This window comes from Myotis yumanensis, unplaced genomic scaffold (genome assembly GCF_028538775.1).
Source record: "Myotis yumanensis isolate MYYU_CA2020_CCGP unplaced genomic scaffold, mMyoYum1.0.hap1 SCAF_12, whole genome shotgun sequence".
NCBI lineage: Eukaryota > Metazoa > Chordata > Mammalia > Chiroptera > Vespertilionidae > Myotis > Myotis yumanensis.
The window spans coordinates 30,133,337-30,151,993 of record NW_027223763.1 but is presented as its reverse complement, the minus strand read 5'-3'; the positions used below and the strand labels follow the sequence as shown (position 1 = coordinate 30,151,993).

Sequence of the window (18,657 nt, the reverse complement as noted above, 5' to 3'; positions counted from 1 at the left end):
AGAGGGCAAAGTTAGGGAGCACGGCAATTCCAGGTAGGGAAGCCCACAGGATGCCAGAGGCTGGAAAGGAAGAGGCAAAGGCTCAGAGTGGCACACGTTTCCGGAAGTCTACGCCAGAGGGGGCCGCCCATTTCAGGACCTAGGTGAGGCGCTGAAGATAAGGAGGATGTTGATGACTGACAGGGAGGAGGCAGGGATGGGCAGTGCTGGTGAGCCAGCTAGCAGAGGGGATGGAGAAAGAGGTGACAGTCCAGAGGACTTGGAGGTGATGGGAACTGGAACAGGTGGTGACAGGGGGATGGGGATGGACTAGGCAGTGACAGGGCGGGGGCTAGAGGCAGTGGATAAAGAACAGGGTTGGTGCACACCCTCTGGGGGGCAGCCCTCGCCATTCCCTTTTTCCTCCTCTTCGCCCACTTTTTCCCCACAGACATGCATCTCCTAAACTTGAAGGGACCCCACGAGACTTGCAACCTGGGGAGCAATAGGCAGCAGCAGTTCATCACAGGCTGGTCCCCTGAACCTGTTCCCACGGCCCCCTTTTCTCTAACTTCCCAGAAGCTGGGGCAGCCCAGCTGAGGTTCCCCGGTTGCTTTTTCTATATAAGCCCTTTCTTGTTTTACTGTCCCAGGTTTTGTTTGGTTTTGTTTTAGGAAGAGCCTTCCCGTAGAAACCGAAGACCTACTAGACAAATTCAAAAAGGAGCTGTAAGCAGTACTTACTGTCCCCAACTTTAATAAACTTCCCTCATAGTAAAAAAAACAAGACAGGGTTGGTTCAGACAGCAGGCGCGGACAGCAATGCTGGAGAAGGTGGTGGGAACTGGGTCGAGTGACAGCTGAAGAAAGGGGCAGTGGTTCTGATGCAGGGATGATGGTGAGGGTGATGAGTGACAGGGTCAGAAATGAGCGGTGACCATGGAGGTGACTTAAGAGTGACGGGAAGTGTGGGTGGTGATGATGTGCTGATGGCAAACTAGAGACGCCCACCCTGCCCCCTCCCCTGTGTTTCAGCACAGGAACTGTTTCCTAGGCCTCCAGTTCCATGACTCAGGTCTAGGCATCAGCCAGGCCCCAGATACGATCTCTAGGCGCAGCCACAGCCAGGAGGGCTGGCGGGGTGCCTCCACTGGCTGTGCCCAGGCCCATCAGAGACCCAGGCAGGAGCCTTAGTATCATCTCTGCCGCCTCCTCCTGGGTCCACATTGACCCCAATCTGAGGTCCACCAAGAACCCTAGCCTCTCCTTTTGCCACCGCTGTCCTAGTCAGGACTTTATTCCATCAGCTTTCCCCACAACTGACCCCATTAGAAGTTTCTGGGCCTTCTAAGGCTTTGTCACAACCATTTCCTGGGAGGAGAGAAAAGGGAAGTGGGCTTCAAGCCTGGGGTGAGGAGGAAGCAGGGAGTCTGAATAATCCCATCCAGTCACCCTACAAACATTTACAGGGCTCCTTGCAACATATGAGGGCTGACTTGCACAAGCAGACCTATGTTTCCCTGTTTCCATGAATCTCAGACGGGGGGACAGACATGTAAGTGGCAATCACCATTGAGAGAGTGCTAGTCCCTTGCAACAGACGGGGACAAACTGCTTTTTAAAGCCTGCGGAGAGCGGGCCCCGTTAAAGGAAATCCCAGGACCTGTCTAGTGACTCTTTTGCCTTTTGCTCAGCTGAGCACAAAATGATTTGTCGTGAGTAATCAGGAGGGAGAAAGTGTGGAGGGGCAATAAGAAGGGAACGAAAACTGCTGAGGTAACAGAAGCTAGATGCCGTGAATGAAAAGGGGTCCTATGGGAAGTAACTGTTAGGGCCACCGAAGGAGGAACGCACAAGGCCAGAGTGGTAAAGAATTATGAATTCATTAGGTCATCTGGAAAGCCAGATGGGCTGAGCCCCAAAATCGTGCCAGCACCCAGGAACGGGGAGTCGGAGATTTTAAAGGACTCTAGGCAGTCTTTTCCTGGACAGAGAATTCTCTGGGTGTATCTGGGATCCTGGGAAGGCCCGGAGAGGAAGGATAATGGTCTTAGCAAGTGGAATGTGGCCTTAGCAATGGAATGTGGTCTAAGCGAACGGGAATGCTGGTCGTGAAGTGTTCTAAAGGAGAGTTGGGGAGTGAAGGGGAGGACGGCGGGGGGGGATATCAATTCAATTATTTGATCAGACCTAACAGCAACCTCACAGGGTGATCTGATCATAAATTTTTAATTGGGCCTGGCCAGTGTGCTCAGTGGTTGAGCATTGACCTATAAACTAGGAGGTCACAATTCAATTCCCAGTCAGGGCACATGCCCGGGTTGCAGGCTCGATCCCCAGTTGGGGGTGTGCAGGAGGCAGCCGATCAATGATTCTCTCTCATCATTGATGTTACTATCTCTCTTTCCCTCTGCCTGCCTCCCTGAAATCAATTAAAATATATTTGAAATAAATAAATTCCTAATTGGGCAGATTACAGTGGGTAGTCACGGCCCAGGCCGATAGCTTATTTTTTAAATTAATTAATTTAAAATTTTTCTGATTGATTTTTTTTTTCCTTTGGGGGAAAGAGAGGAAGGAAGAGAGAGACACACAGAGAGAGAAACATTGATTTGTTGTTTCACTTAATTATGAATTTATTGGTTGATTCTTGTCTGTGCACTGACTAGGGATCAAAGCCCCAATCTTGGCGTGTCAGGGGACGACAATGCTCTAACCACCTGGGCTACCAGCCGAGGCCTGTACCTCCTTTAGTGAAAGGTTTATCCTCACTTTACCCGAGCCCTATCCATTGTTTCTGGGCATCTACGTTAACACATCTTTGAAAAGTCCCCTTTCAGACTCCTCCTCCTAAAGCAGCGGTTCTCAACCGGTGGGTCTCGACCCCTTTGGTGGTCGAATGACCCTTTCACAGGGATCGCCTAAGACCATCCTGCATATCAGATATTTACATTACGATTCATCACAGTAGCAACATTACAGTTATGAAGTAGCAACGAAAATAATTTTATGCTTGGGTCACAGCATGAGGAACTGTATTTAAAGGGCCAGAAGGTTGAGAACCACTGGACCTAAAGGGTCACCACCCTTTAGAAAGCACATGTTAACTATCCTGTCCTCGGATCTGACTGTGCTTTCTCCCACCTTCATATAATCTTCCCTACTGTTCTCCATCACAAATTCATAAAGGAAACTGCAAATCGTTACACTTAGAAGCATGTATCTCAGTGTTGAGATCTTGCTTCCAGGTGTATCCTCCATTTGACTCAAATAAATTTTTATAAAAATTCTCTGCTGGTTTGGGCATTCTTATGGCAGTGCTAAACAAGAAAAGGGTGCCAGGGAGAAATTGCTACTGTGGAGGAGCCAAAATGATTGTCAAGAACAGGGATGTCTAGAGGGATAAATACTGATAGAAAAAGTAAAAGTTAAGCCCTAACCGGTTTGGCTCAGTGGATAGAGCGTCAGCCTGCGGACTGAAGGATCCCAGGTTCAATTCCAGTCAAGGCATGTACCTTGGTTGCAGGCACATCCCCAGTAGGGAGTGTGCAGGAGGCAGCTGAACGATGTTTCTCTCTCATTGATGTTTCTAACTCTCTATCCCTCTCCCTTCCTCTCTGTAAAAAAATCAATAAAGGATATATTTTTTTAAAAAGTAAAAATTAAAAAAAAAAGAACAGGGCCCTAGTTGGTTTGGCTCAGTGGATAGAGCATCGGCCTGCAGACTGAAGGGTCCCAGGTTCGATTCCGGTCAAAGGCACATGCCTGGGTTGCGGGCTTGATCCCCAGTGGGGAGGGTGCAGGAGGCAGCTGATCAATTATTCTCTCTCCTCATTGGTGTTTCTATCTCTCTCTCCCTCTCCCTTCCTCTCTGAAATCAATTAAAAAAAAAAAAGAACAGGGATGTCTAATATTCAACTTGAGCGTGTTGGGTTTGTGCAAAGTAAGCTTCCTACTTCTCCCAAAGCCTTCAGCAGAGTTAGGTGCTAACATGAAGACCTCCTATGACATAAAAACACTTCTCTGACCTGTTCACTGTGCATCTAGTCTCCATCCAAGGTGGGGTCTGGCCCCCAGCTGGCTCCTCTCTGCCTCCCTCACTTGATGGTGAATGGGCTCACAGGGGCCACCAAGCAAGAGCCCTAGGAGGCTTTGGTTTCCTGGATCCTCCCAACCAGGATCCTGTCTGAGCTGGCCCCACCCACCTTTCCAGTCTCAGCTGGAACTCCAAGCTCCAGCTTTCCCAGGGCCTCTCTCCTGCCTATGGGCTTTTGTACAAATTGTTACCTCTGCCTGGAGCACCCCACCTGGCTAATTCTTTCTCATCCTTCAGGTCTGAATATAGAGGTACAGGGCTGGCTTTATGGGCAGGCAAGCTGGGTCTTAAAAGGGCCCTGCACTTGACTTAATACGGTTTCTTTCTTGAAACTCTAAATCAGCGGTTCTCAACTTGTGGGTCTCGACCCCTTTGGCGGTCGAACGACCCTTTCACAGGGGTCGCCTAAGACCATCTTGCATATCAGATATTTACATTACGATTCATCACAGTAGCAACATTACAGTTATGAAGTAGCAACGAAAATAATTTTATGCTTGGGTCACAACATGAGGAACTGTATTTAAAGGGCCAGAAGGTTGAGAACCACTGCTCTAAATAGTTTTTGAATCAGGAGACCTGCCTTTTCATTTCTCACTAGGCCCTACACATTATATAGCCAGTCCTGCGGGGGTGCTTTTTTTCTGGTAAAATATCCCAAGTCCCAGTTTCCTTTGGTTGATTGTATTGTAGTCTTCACTAACTAGGCTTTACATTCCAAGAAAACAGAAACCATTTGGTAGGCTCTGGTTTTCCCTTTCCTAACAGTGTTCAGTTTCCATCTTAGAACCCATTTTGTTCAGCTGGTGCTCTTACCTTGCTTGGGGCCAGAGAAGGAACATGTGACTTAGGGCCTAAGTCTTAGGCTAATCCAATCAGGTCAGACTATTCTAGTGACCCAGCATGTGACCAAGCTGGTCCAATCAGAGTGCACCTCTGGGTGTCTGCTGGACAGAGATTCTCCTTCTTCCCTGCCAGAATCATGTAGCCTGGAGCTACTGCCAGGTGCCTGAGAAACACAAGAGGATCCAGGCTTAGGATGAGGCTGACACCCTGGAGGAAAGAGAGGAGAAACTAAAAGGACGTTGATCATGGATCAAGCCTCACCTGAAGTTTTTCTCTGGTTTTTCAATTATGTGAGCCAATGAATTACCATGGTTGCCCAAGCCACTATGAGTCCAATTTTTGCATCCAGATGCTTCTTACCTGATATTGTATATATTTTGCTCATGGTATTTCTGGCACCTACTACAACCTGGCATAAAATAGGTCCTCAATAAATATTTGATGAAATATTAACAAATAATAAACAAATTTGTTATATAATAAACAAAAAAATGAATGACACTCAAGCCCTCTGGCAGAAAGGCCAGAGGTACTACTTTGCACATGAGACCCTTCCAGGACCTGTTGTGCAGAGTTCTGCTGGCCTCATGGATCCTGAACACCTCAAGGGATCCCTGCACGTCCCTCACTGGCTAGGGCCCAAATCCTGGAACAGCCCAGAGCTTGGTCACTTTCTGCTCATCCCTGACAGCCAGGCCTGCTGTGGTTTCTCTCCAACTAGTTATCCCTGGGCTTAGAACTGTATGTTGGGGTCCAGCCCCAACAGGTCCAGGGATTCCCAAAGGTGTGGACGCAGTCAGCGAAGAAGGAATGACACAGAGACAGCGTTCAGTTGGTCATCATAGCTAGGTTCTCTTTTTTTTGTCCTGTTACCTCTATATTTATACCATTTGATCCTATAGGCATGCCTCTATAATCACATCATGGTATGTTTTGGGTAACCTTCTACAGTTCCTTGTTTCTTATCTGACCTTTGCCAAAAATCCTGTCTCCATTGTATCTAGTTCTGTTGATTTTAATCTTGTCTAGGTTAATCAAGGGCTATTCCAAGGTCACTGCTCTACTGATAGGCTACAAAAAAGTGACTGAAGGAGATTATCCTACCCAGTAAAGGTTATGTCCTCCCAGCCCCGCTGCTTGCCTTCCCTGGGACTGCCCTGTGACAGTGGGTCTCCAGGGGTACAGGCTTTGGTGCTTTCCCTGGTGGGCAGACCCCTGGGGATGTGGGCCCAACAAGTCCCAAATTTATTGCCAACAGTCTTAGTCCAAGTTCTTCATAAATAGTACATGGTATTTCTGTAACACTAGGGGGATTTACTGATTTATTCTCTTTCTTGTCCTGTTAATCCCTAACCTGGGGAAACAACCTTTCTCGGGGAGGTGGTCCTGTTTAAAACACATAGCGCTAAGAGAGGGAGCAAACCATATGCCATATACACTAGGTCCCTTGAAACATAAGCTGTGCAGATGTTTCTTCCCTGCAGCGACTGTGTCAAGCAGCAAGGATGGACCGGCCTCCGGCAAATCCCCCCATTTTTATTTTTTAAATGACAGCGTGTGTAAATCAGCGGCCACCTCTCAGATTGGGTTATTTAAGACTCGGAAGAAGACTTGTTTGTGATTTTGTTAACAGGTCAGTCCGAGGCTTAACCCTATATCGGCTCCCCACACCTGTACCCTGAGACTGGGGACCCCAGCCTGGACTGGCCACTGCCTTACCCAGTAGCTTCATACAAGTGACCCGTATTTGAGATTCAGTCTCCTGCTCTGTAGAATGTGAGAGGATGTGGACCCGTTGATTCCAGAGGAGGCCCTGAACTTGTGTGAGACAGACAGGGGTACCAGTTGGAAATGGGGGGTTTCATTCAATTCGGCTGTTCTCTCGTTCAGCAAGTATTTGTAAACAGCTATCACGTGCCTTGCCCAGGCACTGGGACTTTCGGTCACATTCTTTAAGCTTCCTGCTTCCTGACCACTTACTCTGAAATCTGGGTTGTGACCTCAAAACCTAAAGGCATCCCAACCCCACATCCTGACCTCTGTGGCCCCCGTTTCTTCATCCTCTGTTTCTGCACTTACCCCCTCACGCACATTTCCAGCCTGTCAGACGTATTGCATAGAAGTGTGGCTTCTGGCAACCCAGGAGTAGGAGCGTATTCAAGTGTGAGTGCTGGATAAGTGTATGTGCACTCAGTGTGAGAGCACTGAGAGTGTCCATGTGTGCGTGTCAGTGTAAGGACAGGTGTGTGTGCCAGAATGGGAATGTGGCAGTGCATGAGTGCACATGAGTGAATCTAAGCGTGCTTGAGCATCTGAGTGTGTGGATGAGTGAGAGACAATGTCAGAGGATGACTATGCCTGTATGAGTGCGTAGCACATGCGTGTGTACAGGTGTGTCAGTGAGTGTGTAAATGTGTTTGTGTGAGTGTGTACACATACGTCCTTCAGTCACAGCAGACACACCCTCGTGTATGTGGGCACAGATGCACCTCCAAGAGCCAAAGGTGATGCAAGCTGTAAACCCTCAGTCTGATAAAAGGGAGACTTTGTTCCCAGGTTGGGGTCATCTCCACTCTCCACCCCTGACATGGACCGGGCATCCCCAGCTAAAGGCGACCGCTAACAGGAAAGAGCTCCCTCAGACTGAGCCAGCAGCTCTGCCTGCCTCTACCTTAGGCCAGGCCACCTTCTCCTCTCCTGCAACCAATTTCCGGCCAGGCCCTGTCAGTGACCCTGAGCGGAGAGGGAAAGAATGAAGGTGGTGGGCAGGACATTCCAGGTGCCTCCTCAGCTATGGGGGGCGTCTCCATGGAGACGAGCGGTGGGCCATGACCAGATGATTATCAGGGCTCCCAGAGTCCTCTCTCCCCTTGCCCAGCCGCTCCCAGCCAAGCCTTCTTGGCTCTGAGCGCAGTGAGGAAGCCTGGCAAAAGCTTCACTCTTCACAGGGGCTTCTGGGAAGCTGGTCAAGGTGACTGAATCCAGTGGGAGGCTTTATTCCCAGAGAGCTCTGGAGATGGGGAAAGGCAGTACTCACCCCTTCTCCACACCACACCATATCACACTCTGACCTGAAGGTATGACCAAGACAGTCAAAGGAGGGGAGCTGGGTCAGGTTAGTCAGTTTTCAGCCCGCTCAGAGTCTCACCCCACTGGCAACGTTGGCTGTCCCATGAGTGCCCCTTAGTGCTTCCCCCACCCAGGTCTTCTCGTTTGGGGCCATACGCAGGAACGAGACGGGAACATAGACCCTCTTCCTGCTCCCAGAGCTGCTGGAACTCCCAGTGTGTTGGTGAGAGCAGGAAAAAGCTTCCAGAGTTATCGTCATTATCTTGGTGTCTGCCCCACTCTTGAGCTGAAGTGGAAGGGCAGTGAGACCTGCAGAGGCTGTGAAACGAGATTCGCAAACACAGATTGGGACTGTGCTTCTGCCCTCCACCTGCCTGGGAATGACTCTCTCCCGACTCCATACATACTACCCTCTGACCCCTAATTGGTGACATGACTGCTTTCAACCCACACAGGGAGCTCAAAAGGAAGCGTCATAATAATAATATTTAATATTGTTATTGTATATTCTATAGCACTTCCTACCACACCTGGCATTGTTCCATACATATGTTATCTCATTTCATCCCCACCTAATGCAGCCTAATGAGGTAAGTACTAGTATTATCCCCATTTTACAGATAAAGAGACTAAAGAGCAGAGAGGTAAACTGTCAGGTCCAGCAGGAACAGTGTATCCTGGGAGGGCTGCACCGAGAAGAGCTGGAGGGGCTTTCACAGAGCTGGGGGCAGGGCCACCGGGTCCAACAAGGGATGGCCTGGGACTAACAGCAAGCAGCCACTGCCCCTAGTGGGAGGCGGCGAGAGCAATGTGACCGAAACACAGTGGAAGCCCTGCAAAGGGCACCGATATCTTGACCTTTCTCCACCCCGCCCCCCAACCACTCCCACCTTCCCTGCTGTCTGATTTCCTAGCTGTGCTTCCCACCTGCCAGACCCAACTGGAAGCCAGAGACCCAGGCGGTACAGCCCATAGATATTAGCCTCCTGGGGCACAGAGCAGCTGGAGATTGGATCTGGGGGACACGGAGACTCCACATGCCTAAGGTCCATGGCTAGGAAGGACTGGTTTGGAACAAGGGTCAACTGGACCCAAAGACCCGCTCCCTGAGAGGTTGCAAAGGGGGGTGAGAGGAGCCAGACTGGGGACAGAAGACGATTCTAGTCCCAGGTCTGCTGCACTGCTCTGTGACCCTGAACGAGACCCTGGGCCTCCGTTTCCCCTTTACACGAAGAGGAGGTGTCCCACTCTGGGACAGCCAAGGAGCCCAGACAGATGGAGCCTGTGTTCCCACTGCCTACCTCTCCCTTGCCTCAAATAAGCCTGGCACCGAAGGCTGAGGCCCCAGCGTCCTTGAGGAAGCCATGCCAGATGCTGGGCAGACACACCCGCTCCTCTGCCCGCCTCGGGACTCAGACTTGTCCCAGGTAAACTCCTTCGGGCTCCCTGAGGGCCCGGCTCCTCAGTCTCTCCTCCCTTTGTGCTGCCAGCATTCCCTGGCCCACAACTCAGAACCCCACCCAGGAAGGGCTCCCTCCTCCCGGTGAAGAGGTGCAGGACCCTGCCTAGGCCAGCACCCCACAGACCCTTCATCAGGCACCAAGGGCGTCCCTGACCACTGAGATCTGTGTTCCGGAGTATTCTCTTCTCTCCCCTTCCCACCCCACCCAGCTCTACTCCACCCATGCTGCCCCGGGGGAGGGGGGCCGGGGCGCCCCACCCAGGTTTTCAGACAAACAAAATCAAGGAGAAAGAGTTAGCAAAGAGGAGGGAGCTCATTACCAAAAATTAAGGAGGTGGCATGCCCTGGAGTAAGATGAGCGGGACTGGGCTGGCAGGTACGCACAGAGATGGGCTCCAAGGTACACAAGATGTTCACTTGTCAGTACACAAAGACCCAGACACAGGGCCAGGCAGTGACAGAGCAAGACAGAGACGGTGGGCCAGAGGCACAGACCCACAGAGACAACCAGACACCCTGAGAGGGAGACCCGCACACGCAGCAGCCCTGGGAAGTGCACGCTTGCCTGTGCTCACACAGAAGCAGGCGCACAGGAGACAGGAGCCACGCTCAGGTTTTAGGGAGACTGATTTCAATCCAAACAAGTCAGAACGTTAAGGAAACACGGGCTCCTCCAAAGTGGGCCGTGGAAAGGACTCAGCCCGGGAGGCAAGGACAGAGGTGGGGCGTGGGAGCTGTCTAGCCCCCCACAGGGCGATTCTCCTCCCAAGTTCACCGTGGAAAATGGATTAAAGTACTTTCCTAAAGTGAACGAAGAGATTTCTTTCTGGAATGTGCTCTCGGCCAGATCGGCTAATCAGAGGCATCACTGCCAGGAAGTGTGTGGCGAGGTGGGAAGCTTTCCTCCTGGCCCTGGCACTCCCTGCCACTTGGCTCAGGTCCCTCCTAGCCTCTGCCCTGCCTCACTGCTCCTGGCCAGGCCTCACCCTTTCTCATACCAACTGACCCTCCATCCAACATGTCCCCTTGGCTGGGTGCTCTTCTGCCCTCCACACCTGTGTCTCTTGTGTCTCCCTTCAATCTTACCCCAAAAGCCTCCTCTAGTCAGGGCATAGCAAGCCATCATCCCCACTCTTCTCCTCCCCTCCCGCCCCCCCTCTCTACCTCGGCAGGAAATTCAGAATCTGTGAAATGAATCTGATGCAGAAGAGGATGTTGAATTCAATGACCTTAAAAACACAGCGTTCAGTATCTCTCCTTCACCACCACCCGCTTCCCCAGCTCTGCAGGAAAAGCCATGAGGTGAGGTGACATTTATTGACTGTTTACCATCCGCTGGTCATTGTGCTAAGTCCCTTTCATGAATTATCTTCCATTACTTCCTCCTTTCAGTATCTCCCAATTCACAGATGAGGAAACTGAGGTTCAGAGGGGAGAATGATCACCCCAGGTCCCACAGCTAGAGAGAGGGCAAGCTGGGCCTGGAATCCAGGCTTGACTACTTTCCTTAACCTTGTAAACTCCTTAACCAGGCCTCCCATCACCAGAAGGCCTCCCACCACCGCCTGAGCCGACTGGTCAAGGTCAACAGCAGGATTTGGGAAGAAAGGATGGCGGAAAGACATGGGGGATGCGGGGGAAGACAGCAGGTGGGACACTGCAGGTGGGATCAATGTGGCTGGAATGAAACTCTGAAGCCACATGAGTTGCCCTTCCTCCCCCAGGGCCTGGGAAGGGAACACTCCCTCTGGCATGCTTCCCTCCAACATTCCATCCACTCCTCTTGCGAGCTGGGGACAAAGAAGGGTGGAGACCTGAGATGGAGCTGCCTTCTCCCACCCCACCTCCAGAGTCCTCGCTGTGTGACCCTGCTTTTGCCACCCACCCTCTCTGGGCTATGGTCTACTCATCTGTGAAATGGCTGGGGAGCAAGAGCTGGTTTGGCCTCTAAAACTCACAGTCCTCCTGCCAAACCCAGGAATCCTCGGCACCCGTGGGGTTAACTCTGCAGGAGGGCTTGGGTTGAGGCCACCTTCCCTTTTATTCTCAGTGAAACTTGAGGATTGGGTGAGGAAGGAGAAGGTGAGAAGGAGCATGTGATCGCCTGCCAGAGCTTCCTGGGCTCAGGTGTGCCAAGCCCTTTGCCTTCCTGTGCAGTCAGGGCACCAGCGTCAGTCAGCCCAACCCCAGTCTTACCGACTCAGATGTGCCTCAGACCTGGAGAACTGAAACCGGGGGAGACAAGGGTGCATGCAGCTTGGTCTCTGGGATCGGACCACTGACTGTAGAAGATGATGGAAGCATGGGGATGGCTTCCTGGAGAAGGAGGCATCAGAGCAGATCAGGAGGGTTTTAGTGAGTGGGCAGGTTAGGAAGGCACAGGAGCACACAGAGAAGTCGGATGGGTGGAGCGTTGTGAAGGGATGGCTAGGGCCAGGGGCCAGGGCCTGCAGGGCCTGAATGCAGGGGGGGGGGGGGGGGCGGGTTGGATTATCTCTGGACAGTGGGGAAAGCCATGGAAAGAGACTCACTTTCAGAGGGGGTTTCAGAACAATCCCCTGGTTGCTGTATAGAGTGACTGGGACAGGCCTGGAGGTAGGGAAGCTGCTAAGGGGCTGTGACCAAGCAATGGGTGGATTTTGGCGGAGCCTGAACAGCTGCCAGCTGTAGAAGACAATATAGGTTCCTGGTCTGATTGGACTCCTCCAGCAACGGAGAGCTCACTATTTCTTGGGTAGCCAGCCGCCCTCCCCTCCGGGCAGCTCTGCCTGGGAGGAAGCTCTCCCCTAGGCCAGGCTCAGCCCCTCTTCCTAGGCTGATGGGGAGTGCAGGGGTCAGGAAGGGGATGCCATTCACGTGCGGGACTCCCAGGAAGATGGGAGCTTGGGGGAAAGTGTGGCGCCGCTGAGTTCAAGCTGAGAGGAAGGGGCTCTCTGACCTGGCTGCGTGCTCCTGGCTGGGCACGCTGGGTATTTGTGTCCAGATACGCGGACGCTCCTTAGCTGGCCCCAGGAGCACAGCAGGACCAGCAGACAAATGTTGACACAATGGGCAGTTTCAGGCATATATTTTATTGTTGTTTTTTTTATATATAAAAGCAAGAGTACATGTATTGAGTGGAGGATTAAGAGAGTAAAGACCCAATTTAGAGTCTCCAACCCCGCCCCCCTAAAATTAAGACATCTGCTATATATTTTTTTTTTAAAAAAGAGCAAATATGAAACTTATGACCTGGACTTCACCCCACTTCTCATGCCTACATTATGACAAAACACGTTATTCAGCTCCTACTTATATACAGTCAAAGGCTCACACCTGGGCTGTGGCCCCCTCCTCCCAGCCCTGCCCATATTCCCCTCGTACCATCCCCAAGGCCTCCCCTGAGCCCCTGCTTGGAAAACAGGGTAGACACACACGCACTCAGAAACATATCTGGACCCTCCTCCACCTGCAGCCCCTGAAACATGCAGGCCCCTGACACTTTCCTCACTCCCCCCCAACCCTCCCCCTTAACCCCCTCACTCCCAGCTAAAATCCTTCCACTTGGTCCTTTGCCCTGAATATCTGGGGAAACACACACACACACACACACACACACACACACACACACAGAAGCACACGCACGCACTCACGTACCCGCTGCCCATTCCCTCCCTTGGGGAGACAAAGTTCTGTTGGCCCTACGCTCTGTCCATCACAGTTTAAGGACAGTGGCCTGAAGTCCTATGTGGGCAGGGGCCAGTGGGAAGTCCTGGAGGGACTGTCCAGAGGGGTGGGGGCAGACAAGGAGCTTCTCAGACTGGAGGGAGGTCGTGAGGGGGGCTTCCAGGGAGCAGCCCCTGCACAGTCAGTGGATGCTCCAGGGAGAGGGGCAGGGGTGGCCCTGCCCACTCAGACCTGCTCCTTGTGCTTCACGTGGGCCAGCTTCACATTCTCCTGCTCAGTGGAGGGTGGAGGCTGCTCCAGGTGGCAGCCGATCATGAGCTGGTACACGAAGACTCCCGCAATGGAGCCCAGGAGCGGGGAGACGATGGGCACCCACCACCACTGGCGGCCGGTCCTGGGGAGCAGAATATGGAGTTAGGGGCGGGCGGGGCCGGCAGAGGGAAGGCAGGCTGAGGCTGGCTGGGTGGGGGTGGCACTCACGTGAACACTTCCGAGCCCCAGCCGGCGATGGCGGTGAAGAGGCGGGGGCCGAAGTCCCGGGCAGGGTTGACAGCGTAGCCAGAGTTGAAGCCCATGGAGGTGCCGATGACCAGAACCACCAGGCCCACGGTGAAGGCCTCCAGGCCCCGGGGGACGGGGTTGTTGTAAGGGTCCACAATGGCCAGCACACACACGATGAGGGAGGCTGTGCCGATGAACTGGCGAGCAGGGAGAGCAGGTGAGGAGGAGCCCCCACCCCACCCTCTGGCCCCGCCTTTGGGTCTCTGGCTTCCCTCCAGCTCTTAGTCTTGTCACCGCCCGCTTTCTCCTCCATAGGACAGTGGTGCTAGGACTTTTTCAGGGGTAAGGATCCTCTGGGGAGCTGGTTAAATATAAAGAGCTGCCATTCTGACTCTGACGGAGGTGTCCCCACACATGGAGGTGTCCCCACACTGTGAGAAACTCTGCTTTAGGCAAGGAGTCCTGTCCCCCAGCCAACCCATCAGCAGCCCAGGGCAGCCTGGTCCCCTCCCTGTGTTCCCTTCACGTGTCTCCAGCCCATACCTGATCGAAGAAGCCATTGACCATGTCCAAGTGTCCAGAAGGATAGGTGGCAAAGATGCCAGCTGTGCCGTTGGGGCCCGAGACTATAAGCTGGTTGTCGGCAAAGGCCCAGATTGCATCTGATGACAGGTTAAACCCCAAGTGGGTGAGTGCAGAGGCCTGAGCCCAGTTTCTCCTCTTAGGCTGGACCCACCCTCCCAGGGGTCATGGGTAAGTAGAATCACTGCTGTTTACTCAGGAGCCGGAGGCAGTGAGGTGGGTGGGGTGAGGGCCTGAGACGCTATTGTTGCCCAACTCGTTTATTTCCCCTGTGCCCCGCACCTTGGGCTTGTGCGTGAATGAGTGAGTCATAAGCCGGGGGCCTGGGCAGGCCCCATCTGTCTGTCATGGGAGGGCCTGATGCCAGCAGGTCCCAAGTAGGAGGAGGGGGTAGTGGAGGAGGGTAATGCTTACCATAGTACAGCCCGAAAACTATCCCAGCGCCCAGGAAGGCTCCCAGGGTCTGCGCCAGGGTATAGATGGGCAGCTTGATCCAAGGCTCTCTCGCCAGGAAGCACATGGCAAAGGTCACAGCGGGGTTCAGGTGGGCCCCTGCACAGATGGGAGAGGGGACCTATTGGCCATCGCCTGCCACCGTGGGGAGGCCAGGATTCCACACCACCTTCATGTTCCCCGTCTCTGGCCCGGGGGAGCAGGGGTGCAGAGAAGGGTTTCTTGTACCAGATGGCGGGTTGGATTGTGGAACAGGCCAACTCTGCTAATCTCTGATTCCAAGGTGAGAGTCAGAGTCTAAGTACCAAGTTCCCTCTCCACTCCTCTCTTCCCAGGGCTCAGAGCTCAGGCCACAGCTATGCCCTGCCCTTGGGAATGTCCCCCCACCCTACTCCACATGGGGGCCCCTTGTGAGAATGTTTTGAGGGTGGAGCAAGGCCTTACCGGAGACCTGGCCAGCGATGAGGATGCCCAGGGTGACGGCAAAGCCAAAGGCCAGGTTGATGGTAAGGAAACCACCATGGGTGCCCCGGCTGAGCACGACCTGGGCCACGGAACCACAGCCAAACATCTGTGTCAGGAAACAGAAAACGTAGTGAGGGTGAGGCCCGGCTGAGGCGCAGCAACTCTCACTTTAGAGGGACGGGTGAAGCCAGAGACCTCTGCCTGCCCCATCAGGAGGACGGAGGGCCGGTCCTGGACTTCAACCGAAAGCCCTCCTGCTGCAGTTGCACTCTGAGAAGAAGCGAACATGCCCTTCCACCTGCAATATCCCAACTCTAACATAACAGGTCCCCGTGGAAGCAGAGTCTGCAACTGGGCGCCCTAAAGATGGCTGAACCATCTTCATTGATTTTTGTTGAACCTCAACAGGAGTGGGGTGGAGGGGAACAGTTTTCATCTTAGCAGTTTCTCCCCAGCCCTTCACTCACTCATCCCCCACCTGCAGGTGCCTCCCTTTTTGCCCCAAAGAAGAGCTAAGTGGTGGTGGTGGTGGTGGTGGTGGTGGTGGTGATGGGGGCGGCACACAAAAATGGGGAGGGGAGGAGGCCAGAAGTTAGGCTGAATCCACTTTTCCTGAATCTGGGATGTCAGAGCCCCTGCCCATGCCCCTGGCTCCCCTCAGCCCTTCTCAGCACCCTCGCCCTCCTTGACCTGACCCTGTCCTAGAGCCTCCTCTCTCCACCAGCCCTGACCTCTCTCCCCCAGTGGTCCAGGGCCCCCCTCAGATGTGGAGTTCCTAAAGACAATAAGTGGCTCCTCTCACTAGCCCTAGTCCAGGCCCCTGGGCAGTGGAAGTGGGGGAGATTAGTTCTAAGCTCTCTACCAGGGATGGGGGGATTCAAGAGGACTAAAGTCCTACAAGAACAGAATGTACTGTTTCCCTTGTTCAAATGTATAAATGCTTCTGCGCCGGTTGTAAAGGGCTGTTGCCCTGAGCCCCCAGAGTATCCCCCAAAGCTGCTCCAGCCCCTGCCCAGGTCTCCTCTCTCACCTTCCCATAACTAAAGGTTTGCTATCTACCCAGCAGGCAATTTCCAAGGCCCGTGCTAAGGGTCCCTGTCAATTCTGATGGGTCAGTGTCCTGTGGACTGGGTTGTTAGGCATTCTCATTATCATCCCTCAGAAAGATCAAGAGATAGTGGAGAAGCCAGCGGCAAAGGTGACGCAGGACAAAGGTGTACAGGCAGGTGCGAGCAAAGATCAGAGGTGGTGAGTATGTGGGGGTAGGAGGAGTGACGGGCACGTGTGGGTCTGGGGAACCCTGCTGCGCTTGGCAGGCTCTGGTCTCAGTTCCTTGCCCGCCTGAAGGCCAAACCTGGCTCCATCCCAGGAGGCCTTGGAGTGAGAAGCTGTCAGAGCCAGTTCTACCACCTTGGGGCTAATCTTCCTCTTCCTCACCCTCCTTCTCCCCAGTGCCCCTCCCTTACTAGGTACCCCAGAGAAAGGGGCTCTCCTGGCTCTAAAGCCAATTCTGATTCCACTACTGCAGGCTCTAGGCCCCCAACCCTCAGAGGTGTACGCAGGCAAGCCCTCCCCCACCTCTCGGGGGTCTCCCAAGCCTGGCTCTCTCTCTTCAGGCTGCCCTTGAGGTGCTGCTTTTCACTGACACCCAATGCCTCGCACTCACCTGAGCCTGAAACCCTCCTTCCTGGGTTCAGCACTAGGCCTGACTGTTCCTTTGTGGGGGAGGTGAACTGAGACTTGGGAGGGGACAGGGCGACCCCTCCGTGAATGTGGAAAGCAACGTCCCCTGTCCTGGCTGCTCTCAAACGGGGACAGGGAGTGGGGGACTCAGGGCTCTGGGACGGGAGAATGATAAGCACCTGCCCCACTCCTGTCCTGGCACAGGGGAGGGAGGAACGGGGATGACTGGTAGGGCCACTCGTCGTGTGAGGGGCTGTGGAGAAAGTGCCCCCTGGTTTCCTTACCCCCCCCCCCCTTCCTGTTTCCAGAGGTGAGTCTCAGCTCTCCTCTTCCCACGGTGCCAGTTCCATCACCGCCACCCATTGGGGTGGGCCACGCCAGCCCTCCCTGCCTCTGGTTAAGCTTCCAAGTCGGCAGGGGGCTGGCAGGTCTGCAGGACCTGGGGCTGGGGCTGGGGCTGGGGCAGGAACGGGGTAGCCTACCCGCCACAGTGGAGCAACCCAACCCAGAAGTAACCAACGGGGAAAACAGAGGAGGTAACCACCACCAGAGCGGCTGAAAATCAGAAACTGGGACAGGAAATGGGGACTCTAACCGCTGTGTCTGCCAGACCCAAAAAATGCAATCAGTCACCCAGGAACAACCCAGGGACGAAACTGGTGTAACCAGGGAGTAACTGGGTCTGGTGAGTAACCAGGCAGGGGACGTGTCCACTCGAGAACCCACAGAGTAGCTCAGAGCCTGGGTAACTGGCAGGGTCTGGGAGTGGCTCAGCAGGAGGGGAGCCCCTTCAGGGACACCACTTCCTCTGCGCCTGGGCCCCAATCCTTCCACAGCCTCCTATCGGCAGGATCCTGCTTTCCTCTCGCTCTGCTGTTTGCACCCTGTGGGCCTCCGCCCTCTGCCCCAACCCGTGGCAAACTGTCCTCATGGGAACTTTTGGACTTTCTGAGGCTTAATTATTCATTAGGGGCCAGGTATCAGACGCCAACTAACCTAATAGGGACCCATCTGCCTCTGCCCCCACTGCGTCCTGGGCTGGGACGCTGAGAACTTGGGGAGCCATGGGAGCCTGGAGAAAGGGCTGGAGGTCCCAGAGGGCAGGGGTGGCCGCGGCCGGCCTGTGGGCTGGGTCACTGGGGAGTGACAGCCCTAGGAGACGGGGTGAAAGCCAGGTGGGGAGAGCACTCTGGGAGGGATCAAGGTGGGGATCAGAGCTGGGAGAAGGGTCGGGACTGTCTTGAGAAGCACAGCGCTCCGATGCACAGGGTTAGGGCTGGTAGGGGCGGGGGCAGAGGGGATTCCCTAGGTCCCCCCACTCACCACGAGGATGAGGGTTCCCAGGCACTCAGCCAGCGCCTGGCGCAGCAGCCGGTAGCGGATGTGGAGCATCTCCCCGCAGCGGTTCACCAACTCCTTCTGTCGACCCATGTTGGGGCAGTTAGCGGCGGGCGGGCAGGTGGCGGAGCGCGGAGGGAGGCGGCGGGCGGGCGGGGCGCAGTGCCCGTGAGCGCCGGCTGGCGCCCTTTATAGCGGCGGGAGGCACAGGTCCCGCCCGCCCCGCCGCCCCGCGCCCCGCCCGCTCAGTCCTGCTTCGCACGCCTTTAGCCTGCCCGGCCCCGCAGGCGTGGGCGGCCTCCCCACACCTTGCCTGGGAGGTTGGTGGGGATGCGGGGTTGGAGGGTGCTAATGAGGAAGGTGGAGGAACGTGGGGTGTGAGGGACCTTAGGAGTGAGGTTGGCCCCGGAGAGCACTTGGGGGAAGATGTGTCTTGGAGGCTGAGGGCCAATGGTGGGGTTCAGGCATGTGCAGGGCGTGGCTGGGGGGCAATGGAGCTGCCAGGGAGATTGCCTTGG

General features: G+C 54.3%; 1 protein-coding gene and 1 non-coding gene across 2 annotated transcripts; both read right to left on the bottom strand.

Moving 5' to 3' along the window:
• Window positions 1–654: 654 nt before the first annotated feature.
• On the bottom strand, window positions 655–717 carry LOC139021313 (U7 small nuclear RNA). The gene has a single exon (XR_011473436.1). It is a non-coding gene; the product is annotated as a U7 small nuclear RNA (small nuclear RNA).
• Window positions 718–12,502: 11,785 nt separating this feature from the next.
• On the bottom strand, window positions 12,503–18,289 carry AQP3 (aquaporin 3 (Gill blood group)). The gene is made up of 6 exons (XM_070431352.1): window positions 18,125–18,289; window positions 15,098–15,224; window positions 14,615–14,752; window positions 14,162–14,280; window positions 13,598–13,815; window positions 12,503–13,511 (listed from the first exon to the last, which is right to left on the bottom strand). Exons 1-6 carry the CDS (start codon window positions 18,230–18,232, stop codon window positions 13,343–13,345), a joined length of 879 nt encoding a protein of 292 aa, XP_070287453.1. The 5' UTR covers window positions 18,233–18,289; the 3' UTR covers window positions 12,503–13,342.
• Window positions 18,290–18,657: the final 368 nt, after the last annotated feature.

Coding starts and splice junctions, on each gene's coding strand:
- AQP3 (XM_070431352.1), bottom strand. CDS start 18,232: ATGGGTCGACAGAAGGAGTTGGTGAACCGCTGCGGGGAGATGCTCCAC. Junction 15,225..18,124: donor TGGGAACCCTCATCCTCGTG/GTGAGTGGGGGG, acceptor TTCCTGACACAG/ATGTTTGGCTGTGGTTCCGT. Junction 14,281..14,614: donor AGTTTTCGGGCTGTACTATG/GTAAGCATTACC, acceptor ACCTGTCATCAG/ATGCAATCTGGGCCTTTGCC.